This window comes from Macaca thibetana, chromosome 1 (assembly GCF_024542745.1).
Source record: "Macaca thibetana thibetana isolate TM-01 chromosome 1, ASM2454274v1, whole genome shotgun sequence".
NCBI classification, from domain to species: domain Eukaryota; kingdom Metazoa; phylum Chordata; class Mammalia; order Primates; family Cercopithecidae; genus Macaca; species Macaca thibetana.
This window is the reverse complement of record NC_065578.1, coordinates 68,883,773-68,900,696: the sequence shown is the minus strand read 5'-3', so window position 1 is coordinate 68,900,696 and position 16,924 is coordinate 68,883,773. Positions and strand designations below refer to the sequence as shown.

Here is a 16,924-nt window from a genome sequence, read left to right as displayed (position 1 = left end):
TTGCTCTGAAGTTACTTTTATCCTGATATTAATATAGTCACTCTAGCTTTCATTTAAATAATTTAGGATGGTATTTCTTTTTCCATCCCTTTATATTTAACCTTTTTGTATTTTTGCATCTAAAGGACATTTTTATAAGCAAAATATAGTTGGTCTTTCTTTTTTATCCAATCAGACAAGCTTTGTCTTTTAACCAGGGTGTTTACACCATTTACACTTAATGTAATTATTGATATATTAGGACTTAAGTGTAATACATCTAATTTTATTATTTGTTTTCTGTTCTGTTCTCTTGGTTTCTTGTTTCTATGTTTCTTTTTCTTTCACATCTTCTAGGTTACATAAATATATTTAGTTCACTTTTGATTTACCTAAAATGTTTTTGAGTCTATTATTTTGTCGTCTTTTTAGTGGTTGCTCTAGGTATTACAATATACATATGTAACTTATCACAGTCTACTGGTATCAGTGTTACACAATTTCAAGTGAAGTAGAGAAATCTTATATCAATTTAGGTCCCTTTACCCTTTCTACTTGTTAAATATTAATTGACTTAATTATTTCATCTACATACATGTGCACCACATCAGATGGTATTATAGTTTTTGCTTCAACCATGAAACATAAGGTAAAGAAAATTCTACTATTCATACTTCTATTTTTATTCATTCTACTGTTCTTTACTTCCTGAAGGTACAAGTCTTCTTTTGTTAAACTTTTTCTTTGTGTTTGGAGAGTTCTGTGTAGCCATTGTTTTGGGGAAGGTTTGTTAGCAACAAATTCTCTCAGTTTTCCTTCTTCTGAGAGTGGTTTTATTTTTCCTTGATTGCTGAAGGACGGTTGAGTTGGATATAGGATTCAGAGTTGACAATTCTTATAACACTTGAAAATCTTGTGTGTCATTTCCTTCTGGCCTCTGTGGTTTCAGATGAAAATATACTGTCATTTTAATTGATGTTCCTTTATACGTAATGAGTTATTTCTGCTCCTTTATATGTAATGTATTATTGCACTCTGGTGGTTTTTAAGATTTTTCTTTATCTTTGGTTCTCACAAATTTAATTATGAAATGTCCTGTTGTGGATTTTTTTTTTTTTTGGTTTATCTTCTTTGGTGTTGACCCAGCTTCTTGAATATCTAGATTTATGTCTTTTGTCAACTTGTAGAAGTTTGCAACCATTACTTCTTAAATACTTTTATCTGTCCCATACTCCTTTCCTCTCCTGGGATTCTGATGATACAAATATTGTATCTTTTATTATTTTTCCACAAATCCCTGAGGTTCTGTCCATTTTTGTTTAGTATATATTCTCTTTGTTGTTCAGATTGAGTAAATTCCACTAATCTACATATTCGTTTAATCTATTTTCTGTAATTTTCACTCTGCTATTGAGTCCATTAAGTGATATTTTTATTTTGGTAATTTTGATTTTCAGTTACATAATTTCCATTTGGTTCTTTTTTATAAGTCCTTTTTTTTCCCCTGAGATTTTCTGTTTTTCTTGACTTGTTTCAAGAGATTATGTAATTGTCTCCTGAAGCATTCTTATGATGGATGCTTCAATTTCCTTCTCAGAAATTCCATTATCTAATTCGTCTTAGTATTGGGGTCAGTGGAATGTCTTTTCTCAGACTGTGGTTTTTCTGGTTCATGGTATGATGAGTTACATTCAATTGCATTTTGAATATTTTGATTATTATGTTAGGAGACTTTTAATCCTATTGAAATCCTTTATTTGAGTAGGTATGTATCCTGTTTAGGTTTAGCTTATAGGGTTTGGACTAATTTTGTGGGCTTTAGTTCCAATGGCAGTTAGTGTTCTGATTTTTTATAATGCTAATGCTAATCTGGTCTGCTTCATTCTTCCGGCACTGTTGGAGCTTCTGCCAAAACTCCGCTGGTGTCATCTGCTAGAGTTAAAAGTGCTGCTCTGGGTTCCCTAATATTCCTAGGTAAATCTCTGGGAAGGCACAGAAGCCACTGGGCCTGGGTCTCTTTATGACACTGGGTGAAAGATAGGAAGATACAGGGCTTTACTGCTGCCACCATTACTACCAGATAGATCTGCCCACCAGGGAGAGCAGAGCAGGGATGGCCTGCGGCCTTACTGTTCTGTTTCTGCAGGTGAATTGAACTGCCTGTCGATTAGGACTATAGAATAAGATATCGGTGGCTCTCTTCCAAGCCTCTGTTGTTTTTCTCTCTCTTGGTCCTCTGGACTGAGAGAGTAGGATTCGCTTTTGTTTTTTTTCCTTCTTTTCTTCATGCCTGTCGACAGTACCAGATTGCAAGCCTGTCTGGTATGCAGTCGAGGGATATATAGGAGATAAAAAGAAAATGCAAGAAGCATACCATGATGTTTTTCTTTAAGTCCTGATGTCCCAGTCAGTTTGCCTTCTTCTTCGAAGCTTTCAGAGTCCTTTTAAAATGGTCTGTTGAAGAATTTTTCCAGAGTGTTTAGTTTCATTTAGAATTGAGAATCAGGAAAGGTGAATCTATACCATCTGTTACAGAATCAAAAGCTTGGCCTTCCCTCCCTTTCTTTCATCTTCCTTCCAACTCTCTTTTTCTCCCTTTCTCTTTTTCTTTCTTCATGCCTTTCTTTCCTTCCTTTTACTCCTTCTTTTCTTTTTATCTCTCTTATCCATCTCTTTCTTTATTTCTGGCAGATTCTTGTGAATTTTCATTTTTGAAGTTAAGTAATTAATTCCTTCACTCATTCTCATTCATTCTATAATATCTGTTGAACACCTACTAACTGCCAGACAATATGTCATGTGTTATTAATATAGTGAATAAGAGGGAGTTTTTGCTGCCCAGAAAGTTGACAGTATAATTCTAAAATATCTGTATGTATCTGGGTATGGATCTTATATAACTGATTTTTATACAGTACATCAGAAAACATTTTAATACGCAATCAGATATTTTAATAACTTCAGAAAGTACATTACATTAAACCTTTTATCATTTTTGTTTGAATTGTTTTGATTCCTTTAAGACAATTTACACTTAGGTTGGATGTTCGTTCTCCATTTTTCTACATGTAATTGTTTCCCATCATTATTTATTATTTCATCATCTTTCCTTTGTATTCATGGAGTGCTTCCAGTTCCAATTGTTCCAATTTCTGATATTTTTGCATGTAAATTCTTCTATTGACTCCAGTAAAGATTTTAATTGTGATCTTCATGTTTAGGTTTTTTTTTTTTTTTAATTCCCTGCTCAATAATGTTCATTTTTCCTTTTCTTGTCTCTAAAAAAAGTTTTTTCCACATTGTTTATTTTGCAGGTATTTCTTAGAGTATTTCTTGTGACTATTGAAAATTTAATCTCTTTAATTTTTCTTCTAGTTTCTTCATTTATTATTTTTTGAAGGCAAACTCTTCCTTTCCAAGTTAACTTCTTCCCTCTAGTTCTATATTATTTCAAAATATATATTTTTTCTCTTATCACTGAGTATGATCAATAATTATAAGAAAGTCAGTTTGGTTGAAGCACAGAGAGCACAGGAATAGAGTATGAGATGAGGCTGATTGGGTGGGTGGGGGCTAGACTCTGCAAAATCTTCAAATCCACAGTATGGCTATTGTCTTTCTTGAAAGAGCAATGGAAAACCATAGGGTTATTTTAAGATAAAGAGGGTTTTCTAACAGTATGTAGGAAAGCCACTTAGGGGAGCATTTGGTAGAATCTCACACAGAACATTTGCAGAGGTGATTTGTGAACAGATTCAAAACATACGTAGGAGGTCAAGTTGAGAGGCCTTGAAATTAGAGTGAACATAGGAGAGAAAAGGGGAAGAAATGTATGGAAGATGATTCCTAGGTTTATTAATTTTGAACCTAGATGGTTAATAGCATCACACATTTAGACAGAAAACACTGGGAGAAGCTCGGGCTTTGAAAGATCATAGACTTGATTTTGGATTTGTTGGATTTGTTGCATTGTTGAAACATTCAAGAATGTGTCAAGTGCACACTGGGATGAACAGAGGAAGGTTTGGTCTGGATACATCAATTTGTGAGTTATCCGATTATAGGAGTAACTAACACTGCATGTAATGACATTGTTTGTGGAGGAAGTATATTTGGGACAAAAAAGAAGACTTCAAACTATCTTCCAAAATTCTAATATATAATGGCTGTAAAGAGAAAGTTTAGCATGCAAAAGAGTAACCAGAGGGACTTTAGAAAAATCATGAAAGTATTCTATTATGGTAGCCAAAGCATTAGATGATCTCTGTCTCAGCGTATTCATGCTGCCATAATGAAATTCCATGAACTAGGTAGCTTATTAACAACAAAAATTTATTTCTCACAGTTCTGGAAGCTGGGAAATCCAAGATCAAGATGTTGGCACATTTGGTACGTGGTAAGTCCTACTTTCTGATTTATAGATGGTGCCTTGTCATAGATTACCTCCAAAAAGTCTATCTCATGATATAACATCAATTGGGTTTTAACATATACAGTTTGGAGGGATAGTAATATTCAGAGCATTGCATTTTTCAAAAGGACAAAATGGTCAACTGTATTGATCCCTGCTAAAAAGTCAAGTAAGATGAGCACTGAAAACAATGCTTGATGGATTGGCAAATGATAGCTTAACTTCTAAAATGGCCCCATGATCATCAATATACTCCTTGATGCTTGAACTGTGTATAATCCCCTCTCCTTGGATATAAGCTGGACCTATCACTTTCTTCTGGACAATAAAATATGGCAAAGGCAATGGTGTAATTATGATCCCACATTTTGAGTTAATCAAAATTGAAATTATCTTGGGTGTTCCTGACTTAATCAGGTGAAAGTACTTAAAAGAGAGACAGGTAATTCTCCCTGAGAATAGGGAGTAAATGGACTAATTTAGAATGTCCATGCAGCAAGGAACTTCTGGAGGCCTCTAGAACCTAAAAGTGACTTCAGCTGGCAGCCAACAAAAAACTGGGACTGTCATACCACCACAAGGAAACAAATTCTGCCAACAGCCTAAATGAGTTCAGAAGTGAATTATTTCCCCAGTGGAGCTTTTGATAAGCCTTCAACCTGGTGATACCTGAAGCAGCGAACTCTGGACTCCTGACCTTCAGAAAATGTGAGATGATAAATGATGTTGTTTTAAGACACAGGTCTGTGCTAATTTGTTACACAGCAATAGAGAACTATTAGAGCAACATAAAAAATTTATTGATGCTCTCTGAACAAAAGCTGTTTCAGTAGAGTGACTGGACAGGAACCAGACTGGACTGGTTTGGAGGAGTGAGTGGGAGGCAAGTAAATGGAGTGAGTATAGATAACTCTTAGATAAATCAACAGATTTTCCTGAACAGAAAACAAGAGTGTAGGGCTGTAGCTGAAATGGGCTGTGGCTTTGAGGACAAAGTTTTTATTTTGTATTTTAATGGGGAATAACTTAAACATGTTTAAAAATCTGTCTTCCACAATAATCTATTTTTACTGAACGTTTACTTGACCATGCCAGATGCAGCATAGGTAGATATAATTCACATTAAATAACTAAGATCTACATCTGGTGACCTTACGTTGATTTTAACATTGCAAATATTGTAAAGTGGGATAGAGAATTATAAAAGAAAACAATACAAAGTATGCTATTTAGCAAAACCTTCCTGTATACAATATCTCCAAATGAAAGAATGATTTCCTTACTCTGGAGGATCCTATGGTCTGAACCACGTTTCCTTATTCCTTTCAGTTCTTAGTGCAGAAAAGCTTTGATTTGACTTTCTATGATAGTTCTCAAAGGTGGAACCTTTGTGTGGGATTTGACCAACAAATCTTGGTGTAGATCTATACTGAATCTGTAGAATCACAGAAAAACAACTAGGCCATTGTGTTAAACTAATATCAAACATGAATTACCATCGAACATTGCTGCAAGAATTTCAGCTTTATGATATTTACTTAGAACCTCTTCTCCATGCATGATTTTTTCTAAAAACAGTGGTGGTAATATCTGTGCATTTGCATTCCTGATCTCCAAAAACTGCCTTATTATCCTCAAGCAAATGTTTAGTTTGAAATAGGAGAACAATAATAACAATTAAAGAAAGAGACAGAAAAAGAGAAGAGAGGAGAGAAAACTCGCTACATCCCAGGTTCTATACCAACTACTTAATATAAATATCTCCCTTCATTCTTAAAATAATTACATTAAGTAGGCTCTAGCATATCCTCATTTTCTTCAGATAAATAAACTGAATTTTATATTTAAAATAACTATTCATGGTCCTGCATCTGGTCAAATTAAGTGTCATATTACAGAATAAATCCTTTTGTGTGTCTCTAACATTAATAGTTTTCACTACCATGATATGTTGCTTCCATTACAAAAAAAAATTGTGGCTTTTATTTTTCTCATGGAATTCACACTAGTCCGTCACATAGCAAGAAGAACTGCTCACTGCACTAACAAGGGAAAATAAAGACCTCTATGGAAAAGAAAACAATTGCATAGATTTTACATTTTTCAGTACATCTTTCCATGTTCAATAACATACTCCAGCTGAATTTCCTTGGTGACACTTCAAAGACTTCCCTGACTGTCACAATCCAATTGGTAAGAACTTATAACACAAGTGTTGGTTATATCATGTACCTTGCTAAGCACATATTAGGTAGCTTAACATATGTACTTTACATTAGAGAACAATAAAACTTGATTATGAACTATACCAATGATTATTCCTCTTTTGTATAGATAATGATTTAGTATCATCTGATGTCAATCATTTTACCTAGGCTAGTAGTTTTCAAGCTTGAGCTTGCATCAGAATCTCCTGCAGAGCTTCTTAAAATACAGGTCACCAGGCCCCGCTCTAAGAGTTTCTGATTCGGTAGGTGTGGCTTACAGCACTAGAATTTACATTTTTAACAAGTTCCCAGATGCTTCTGCTGCTGCTCATAGCCTGGAGATCACAATTTGAGAACCACTGGCCCAGACCAGGGTTCAAAAAGATTTTCCATAAAGACCCAGGTGAATATTTTTTTGGTTTTGGGGGCCATACGGTCTCTTGTCACAACTACTCAACTATTCCTTTGTAGTGTAAAATCAGTTGTGCATAATACACCATGAATAAATGATGGCTGTGTTTCAATAAAATTGTACTTACAAAAAAGGTGTCAGGCTGAGTTTCATCGACAAACCATATTGGCCAACCCCTGGCTTAGACCAACTCAGTACAAGAGCCCTGAAATATCACTTTGTTTATGTTAAATGGCAACTCTGTGATAATCGTTTGCAAACATATCTACAAATATCCCTTTTAAGTTTTATTTAAGTATCTACAGAACTGTACCAGAGACTAAACTGATGGTCTCCTTGAAGCCTAGAGAAGAAACCCCAAAGTTTTTCTATAAACCCAACAGAAATACGTAATACTTTTATGCAAGAGTCTGCGTAGTTATAAATGCCCACGAACTCTATCTTTATTTTCAAGTTTTAGTTTTAGTTAAATATTGTTCGTGGTGTTATAAGCCATAAATCTACCAGGTTAAAGAAGGCCAAAAAACTACTGAATGACATATATGTCAGCTCAGTAAGGTTATCTATTAACTTTATAATAAACAAAACAAGAACACTTCATTTACCATGAGTGTGCCCTGCTTTAATGTAGTTGGTCTTTACCCACAGCAGTATACTTCAAACTAATTTGAAAATGCCACTATAATCTTAAAATTCTACTTAACTGTATACTTCAGTGAACCCACTACATTAGCTTTATCCTTATAAAATGTAAGTTCCTGTAAAAGGGCAAAATTCTGATAAATTTTTATCATAATGAAATGTGATTTAGTTCCCTGAAAATAATTATATGCAAATACCATGAAGAAACATAGTATTATGAATCATTTTATAAACTCAAAATGTGAACATTATGTCAAGAGTCTCCAACAATCTACTACATGCTATAGAAAATAAATAAAATCCCTACAGCCAATGGCATATTCTAATATTTAATAATTTGAGGATGAACTAACACGACTTTATACTGGGATTCATGGTATCTATCTTTCAGAACATTTTACTAAATTCAATTAAATCAAATGTTTCCATTTGGCAAACAGGTTTACATTTACCGGCAGATATCTAGTACTTTGTCTAAAGGAGTGGTTTTAAAAAGTTCTCAGTTAAAAAAAAAAAATGTTAAAAGAGCCCTGTGGCTAAAGGGAAACTGGAAAGTGTTGATTTTAGATACATTTCAAAAGTTTCTTTACTTCAGGACGTCTCAGAACCATTACCATGCATGGTATAAATATCTAAGGAAGATTTGTCAGACCGTACAGCCTTTTCCCATCTCATTTGAACAGGGAACTTGATTATCAGTAGAACATCTTGAAGTACCAGAGAAATATCCTTAAGAAAGCAATGTTCTAAGTAAGCACTTACATTCAGGTAACATATGGTAAGTTATTTTTAAAAGACCAACTCAACTCAGCAAATATTCTATTACTTGACTAACCATTTAAAGGTCACTCATTTCATTTTACTATGCTACTCACCAAAATCTATCTAGAACACAGTTAATCCTATTAAACATACTTACACTCCTCTTCAGGCCTTTTCCGAAGTGCTGCACGAACCTCTTTACAAGGACTTCTCTGGTATTGTGGGGGGTTCCTTCCCCTTATTAGGTTCTCCATCCTATAAGAGAGAATCAAAAGAGTATTTTAATACCAAAAGTTTGATAGATGTTTACAAGTTAAATGGTCTAAAATTCAAATACCCACAGAACTTTGCTAGACAACACCATGAAGATGACCTGGCAAGGAGCGAGCTGGCAAGGAGCATTGGGGACCATAGTAAATTGGAGAGTGCTTGACTTCTCCAGCATTCCAATTAAAAAAATTTAAAACACCATGTGTATGAAACATATGCACATTCTTTAATTAGAGAGTGCCGTGGACTGAATATGTCCCTATAAAATTCAAATATTGAAGCACCAGCCCCCAGCATGATTTGAAGGTAGGGCTTGTGGGAGGTAATTAGGTTTAGAGGAGGTTATGAGTGGAACATCCATGATGGGATTAGTGTCTTTACAGGAAGAGAGAGAAATAAAAAGGGAAAAAGAGTAGACTTCTCTCTCTCTCCACCATGAGGGGACACAGGGAGGAAGCTGTCTTCAAGCCACGGTGAAGGCCTCCACAAGGAACCAAATTTATCAGCACCTTGACCTTGAACTTCCTAGCCTCCAGAACTGAGAGCAATAGTCTATTGTTTAAGGCACTGAGTCTATGGTATTTTGTTATAGCAGCCCAAGCTGAATAAAATAAAGACCGATCGACTAAGAGTAATTACTTGTAAAGTAAATAAATTTAAAAATAGGACATCATTCGGAAAGAAAAATCGTATCTTTTACCAACATTTCAAGTATCAGTTTTTCACAATGAGATACCACCTTACCCCAGCCAGAAAGGTCATTATTAAAAAGTCAAAAAACAATAGATGTTGGCATGGATGTGAAAAAGGAGCACATACACTGCTGCTGGGAATGTAAACTAGTACAGTCTCCATGAAAAACGGTATGGAGATTTCTCAAAGAACTAAAAGTAAATCTACCACTTGATTCAGTAATCCCACTACTGATTAACCCAAAGGAAAAGAAGATGCTATTTCATAAAAACACCTGCACTCATATGTTTATTACACCACAATTCACAATTGCAAAGATATGAAATCAACCTAACTGCCCATCACCCTATAAGTGGATAAAGAAAATGTGGGATATACATGATATATTGATATATAATATATAACACATATATGACATATATGATATGTATGATATATACTATATATAAAAATGTGGGGTGTATATATGTGCAATATATACACACACATATATATCTACACACAAAATGTATATATGTGTGTGGGATATATATACTACTGGAATATACTACTCAGCCACAAAAAGAATGAAATAATGTTCAGTAACTTGGATGGAAGTGGAGACCATTACTCTAAGTGAAGTAACTCAGGAACAAAAAGCAAATACCATATGTCTTACTTATAAGTGTAAGAACTAAGGTATGAGTATGCAAAGGCACACAGAGTGGTATAATGGACACTGAAGACTCAGAACGGAAAGGGTGGGAGAAGGGTGATCAATGAAAAACTACCTATCGAGTACAATGTTCACTATCCGGGTGACATGTGCACTGATTCCTAGACTTCACCAATATACAATTCATCTGTGTAATAAAAACCCACTTGTACCCCTAAAACTATTGAAATAAGAAACATGTTCAAAAAGTACCAGTTTTCAGGAATGGAACTGCTGATTTCATTCAATACTAATGACTGAATCAGACCGTTTTTAAATTCTAATAATTGTGATTTTTTGAAAAGAGTGGTTAATATAAATTGTACCTTTCTGTTACCAGTTACATGGTGATGCTGACAACCAGAAAATAATAAATTAATCAAACACAACTTGGGTGAGCATCTGTAGCAGCGTATACTTTGTGGTATTTTCCGTTTTCAGTAAAGTTTACAGTTTTGCACATCAGTGTACACTCTACTAACTTCTATAACACTAAAAAAATTGAATGCTCAGGATTTGAAAAAGTAAACCATAGTATTTATCATTTTGAAAATATAAACGTTATTTCTTAACATCTATGTGATTATCCTCAACCAGAGATATCACTGGTTTTGATAACTGTCCTGGTTGATAGCATGCATACCATTGAAAACAGTGTGATTATTATGGGTATACTGGCAGAGGGTTTTCTAGGATTAGTAGTGTATAGAGAGGATTATGTTCCTTGTATCTGGAGGGGAAATTGAGAAAGGATGATTCCATAAAAGCAGTGTGTTAAGTGGTGGAAAATATGAGATAAAAAGGCTTTTGGGGTGGAATAGTAACATACTACTACTCCTATGGGAACTTATCATTGGGGCTTAAAAATAGTCTTCCAAATGTACTGAAATCAGTCCATTCATATGTAGAGGCTGCTTTATGTGCTTGTGTGTGTGTGTGTGTGTGTGTGTGTGTGTGCATGCACTCATATGCCTATGCCTATGTTTGTAAAGTATAAGAAATTGTTTTTTAATGTGCAGTGATAACTTGAATCTTAGTTTCACTCAAAATTCATTTCAAGTGAGAAAAAGTTATTTCTCTCAAGATAATGATAATACAATGACAGGAAACCAAGTGGAAACTTGCAGAATTGAAGACATAAACTGCTTCAACATTATATGTGTGCGTGGGGGGCGGGGTGAAGAGTAAGCTTCTAGATCTGTCCCTGCAATTTCACCATGAAGATTAGCTATGCGAACTAAATTATATCAAATTTTCTAGTTTCTGACTCTTGAATTAATTCAACGCACAATTTTGATTATATGTTTTGGCAAATGCAGAACTCTCCATGATGATCTGATAACAATTTAAGTGAGCTTATAATTATTCACTAGTATTTACAAGCTTAAGATAGTAAATTAGAGCAAACAGAACCTGCACATGCAAATGTCTACATAAAATTGTAGTGTAATTTTTAAAAACACTTTTACTCATTGTGATTACACTCTGATGGGGAATGACAAGTTATGTTGGTTGGGGAATACATGAAAACTACTCTCTTGAACAGGCTATTACTTTTCCTTTTTATCTCTGACTATCGAATATGTGAAAACAAAAGTGGTCTACTGGATTTCCATGTCATTATGGTTGAGGGTATGTCAGAAAAACTCAAAAACATATTAGAAAGTACTTTCAAAGGCTTTAGGAGGACTTAGATGGTTACTATTGGTATCCAAGACCCTCAGGTTAGCCTCCCAGGAATCATGGTGTTCAGAGGTTGTATCTTGGGAACACTCATGAGCAGATATGCAAGAGATTATACAATGCTGGCAATGTAGTATGGCTTAAATGTAATGTTCCTCAACTCTGGATTCAGAATGCCTGGGTTTAACCTCTCTTTTTCTTTCTTAAAGGATGATTTTAGGTAAAGTTACTCACATACTTTGTGCCTTACTTACATGCTTACATACACAACAACAGGATTGTTGTGAGGATTAAATATGGTAACACATGTAAAATGCTTTGCATTGTGCCTGTCACAATGGAGAGCTCAGGAAATGAAGCTATTATTAATAATGATTATCACAAATAGAAATGTGATCATATACTAATATTTTAAAGTTCCATATATTTGGAAAAATGTTACAACTGGTCTTTAGTAAAGAAAATGAAAACAGATAGTACTGTTGAGGAAAAAAAATTTGGCTTACAAATTTTCTGATTATTAGGGAAACACAAAATATCCAGGTATATAAATGGCCAATTTTCATAAATGAAGAACTTAACTAAATATACTTCATTTTTTATCAATAAGATTTAAGGGATTACTAATGACAATCTTCCAAGGACACTAACAGGGATAAAAGTGGGTTGTCGTCACCATGAATTAACTAAAGTTCTACAAAATTACAGATTTTGTAGAGAATTTAGAAAATATTTCAAAATTTTATAGTTAACTTGGACCTTAGAAACAATTAAAATATTTTGTAATATATTTACCATTTACTTTATCCCTTCACGAATTAAATTACTTCATTTACTTTACCATTTACCATTTACTTCATTAATCCTTTGAACAACCTGATGAAAGAATATTTTAAAGATGAAGAAATTAAGCTCAGATATGCTCAGTGACTTGCTCAAGGCCACATCGGAAGTAGAAGAAGGCTCAACTAAGCTTTAACCAATCTTTTCTGGACTTTTCTAGTTGCTTCTTAGTCCCTTATTTCCATGAGTTCATGATTATAATTCCACTAGGGGACTGAATACCTGAGATTCAAATATATAACATGTTTTTAATTCTGGTAAAATTATCTTTAACATAATACTAATATTTATATTAATATCTATACTCAGGAGGCTGAGGTGGGAGAATCACTTGAGCACAGGAAGGTGGAGGCTACAGTGAGCCATGATCATGCCACTGTACTCCAGTCTGGGCAACAGAGTGAAATCTGCCTTCATATTTATATGTTATAGATGTAAAATTATATATATATATGATATTTATTTTCAAATATATGTTTTTAGTGTTAATCTGTTGATTACATGCTGATTTCTTATCATTTTGCTATTGTCACTGAAATGTTTGCTTCCATCAGTGACATTTTAAGTTTTTGAGAACTGCCAAAAAGATAACTGGGGCCAAAACAATTCACTACAAATTACATGAATGATATACTAATCGATGAAGATACTAAAAGTCATTTTGTTCGTTGGAATGCGATATGTCGTGCCCACTGGAAACATACTTAAAATGAAGTTAAAATTTTTACAGAGCAATGTTTACATCTAAATTATTATATAACTGAAACTTGCATCTTCTTAAGATTACACTTCTGGTTACTTGAACTCTTTCACCACCATTATCTATGATCTACAGTTTGCATTAAATAGTCAGACAAAATGACCAAAAATGAAATCTTGGAGCACAGCCAGGTCACGGCAAAGGAGCTGTTCTAGCTACTCTCAAGCTTGGCAAGCCACCAGTAGGAGTGTGTTAACAATTCTAGCAAGGAGAGATGAAATGTAATGACCACAGGTGAGACAGATGCTCTAACAACTCATTGAAGAGCTCTGAAAAAGTGCAGCCTACATGTTCGACTGCTAGGAAGAAATGAGGGCAGCCAGGTTAATATCAAACAGCGTGAAATAGCAATCAGCCGTTATAAGCAAAAAGTGTCCACGACATTCTTGATGGTGTCTCCCAAATTTGGCTAGGTCTCAAAATCACCCAAGGAGTGATTTTCCCAGTACTAAAGACTATCATGCAGTAGGTTGAGGTCAAGTCCTAGTTGATGGTTTTTTTTTGTTTTGTTTTGTTTTTTAGATTAATCAGGTGCTTCGAAAGTAGCCAGCCAGCTGTACACTTGTTTAGATACTGGCCTTTGGGAACCTCTGTAAATAAAAAATATATACTTGGAATTGTAGGGAAGACAAGTCCATTGAATTCATTCAGGTGATAAAGTTGTCTACTAACACAGAGGTGTAGGGCCTGAGGAAGAGACTGCAGTTAGAACAGACATTATCGAAAATGAAGAGTAGCCAAAAAAGCACAATCAAAGGCTTGCCAAGTTGCCTGGAGGTGACTCACAGGAACCTACAGGCTGCTCATTTATATTATCAACTCACTGTCGATAATCTCAATAGTGAAATAATATCCCCTAACAAGGTTTGGCTGACTCAGCTGGATCAGGGAATATGTTTGGACTAATCTAGAATCATGGATTGGGATGGCAGTGTTTCTGGTGAATGAAGGATGTGAAGTCTGGGTGAAAATCTAGTTGAAATAGATTTACACTTGATGGAGGCAGAAGGAGGAAAATGATTGGCTCACTGGAGGAAAAGGGAGTTGGGATAAGAGAATAAGGATTTCACATATAAATATTCTCAAATGCCTATTATATGCCAGGTGCTTTGTTAGGTTCTTTATAGGTACATTATCTACGTCATCTGTATTTTATCCATGGATCACCTGAGTCTAAGAAATATAAGTGACTTGCTTAGGATCACACACAGAATAAGTACAAAAAAAATCAAGATTTAAATCCAGATCTGTTTGACCTCAGATCTATTAACTATGAAGTGGGCTGTGCAATAGAACTTTCTGCAATGATGGAAATGTTCAGTATTTGTGCTGTCCAGTAAAGTACCTGCTAGCCACGTACAGCTATTGAGTACTTCGAATGTGGCTAGTGTGACAGAGGAATTGAACTTTACTTAATACAACTTTTTAAAAAAATGTATTAAGTAGAAGGGCAGAGGAAGATGGCCAAATAGGCTCCACCAATCGTCACCACCCCCACCCTGCAAGGACACCAATTTAACAACTATCTACACACACAACAAAAAGTGCTTTATCAGAACCAAAAATCAGGTGAGCACCCATAGTGCTTCGTTTTAACTTCATATCACTGAAAGAGGCATTGAAGAAGGCAGGAACGAGTCTTGAATTGCAAACATCACTCCACCCCTATCTCCCAGCAGTGGCCACATGGCATGGAGAGTCTCAGCACTTGAGACAGAATGAATGCAGCAGTTTTAGGACATCGCATTGAACTCAATGCTGCCCCTATCATAGCAGAAAGCATAACTAGGCTGAACTCAGCTGATGCCCAACCACAGAGGGAGTTTTTAAATGAGCCCTAGCCACAGGAGTATTGCCCATCCCGGCAGTAGGATATTGAGCTCCAGCAAGCCTCACCACCATGGCTAAAATGCTCTGAGGCCATAAGTAAACTTGAAAGGTAGTCTAGGCCACTAGAACTGCAACTCTAAGGTAAGTCCTAAGACTCAACTGGACTCAGCGCCAGTGGATTTGGGAGCATATGTGACCTACTGAGATACCAACTGGGTGGCTAAGGAATTCATCTGCCACCTCTCCTCTAACCCCAGGCTGCACAGTTCATGGTTCCAAAAGAGACTCACTCCTTCCTCCTGCCTGAGGAGAGGAAAGAAAAGAGTAAGAAGACTTTGTCTTGGATCATTGATACCAGCTTAGCCACAGTGGGATAGGGCACCAGTCAAAGTCATGAGGCACCCTTTCCAGGCCCTACCTCCTAGATGATATTACTAGACACATCCTAGGCAAGAAGGGAACATGCTACCTTGAGGGGAAGGACCATCACCTGCTGACTAAAGTGCCCTCAGGTCCTGAATAACCAACAGTGATACCCAGATACTATGCTGTGGGCCTCAGGTGAGACTCAGACTTGCTGGCTTCAGGTGAAACTCACATATTCCCAGTTGTGGTGGCTATGGGAAGAGACTCCTCCTGCTTGAGAAAAGTGAAGGGAAAAGTAAAGAGGCCACTGTCTTGCACCTTAGGTACCAGCTTTGCCAAGAGGGAAAGAGGACAAAGCAGGCTCCTGGGGTCCCCAGTTCCAGGCCTTGACTCCTGCATGATATTTCGGGACCTGTCCTGGGCCAAAGGGAAGCCCGCTGCCCTGAATGATGTGTCCAATGCCAGAAAACATTCACCACAAACTGAATAAAGAATCCTAGAGCCTTAAGGGAATATTGGTGGTAGCCTAGCACTAATCCCCATGGGTCTGTGGGGATGGTGGCCATGGTCTAAGACTCTTCTCCCTATGGAAAGACAAGGGAAGAGTGGAAAGGACTGTGTCTCATGGTTTGACTGCCAGCTCAGCCACAGTAAATTAGAATACTAGGTATACTCCTAAAGTTTTTGATTCTACTCCCTGGCTCCCAGATAGGACCTCTGGACCCCCCTGGGGCCTGGGGGAACTTGCCACCATGAAGGGAGAGACACAGGCCTGATTGGCTTCACCACCTACTGATTATAGAACTTCAGGGCCTTGACTGAACATAGATGATAGCCAGAGAGTGGTTATAGTGAGGCCCAGTGCTGTGCTGGCTTTAGGTCTGATCCAGTGCAGTCCCAGCGGAGGTGGCCACAGAGGTGCTTGTGTCATTCCACCCGCAGCTCCAAGTAGCTCAGAAAAGAGAAAGAGACTCTGTTTTGGAGAAAGTAAGGGAAAATACTGATCTTATGCAAGACAACTAAGGTGGTACCTCTATGAGTTTGCAAGAACCACAACATTAATGAACTTGCGGTTCTCCCTAATGCAGATACAGCTTAGATTAAAACATACATGTCCTTTTGAATACCTTGAAAGCCTTCCCAGGAAGGATGGGCACAATCAAGCCAGACTTTGACAGCAATGATAAATACCTAACTCTTTAATGGCCAGACACAGATGAATATCTATAAGCATCAAGACCATCCTGGAAAACATAAACATGACCTCGTGAAATGAACTAAAAAAGGCACTAGAGACCAATTCTGGAGACACAGAGATATGTGACCTTTAGACAGATAATTCAGAATAGTTGTTTTGAGGAAATTCAAAGAA

At 36.2% G+C, this 16,924-nt stretch overlaps 2 protein-coding genes across 6 annotated transcripts in view; both read right to left on the bottom strand.

Moving 5' to 3' along the window:
- LRRC7 (leucine rich repeat containing 7) overlaps positions 1-16,924 on the bottom strand; it is a 1,535,715-nt gene that overhangs the window by 431,619 nt on the left and 1,087,172 nt on the right. For 4 of the 5 annotated variants that reach the window (XM_050804492.1, XM_050804501.1, XM_050804531.1 and 1 more), the window contains one exon: positions 8,571-8,668. In XM_050804492.1, coding sequence (XP_050660449.1) covers positions 8,571-8,668 — 98 coding nt within the window. Of the gene's footprint in view, positions 1-8,570; positions 8,669-16,924 lie in introns of those variants that run through there. The other variant, XM_050804511.1, reaches the window with a different exon arrangement.
- The window catches only part of SRSF11 (serine and arginine rich splicing factor 11), a 763,374-nt gene that overhangs the window by 559,393 nt on the left and 187,057 nt on the right, over positions 1-16,924 (bottom strand). The gene's annotated exons all lie outside the window — the stretch shown is intronic.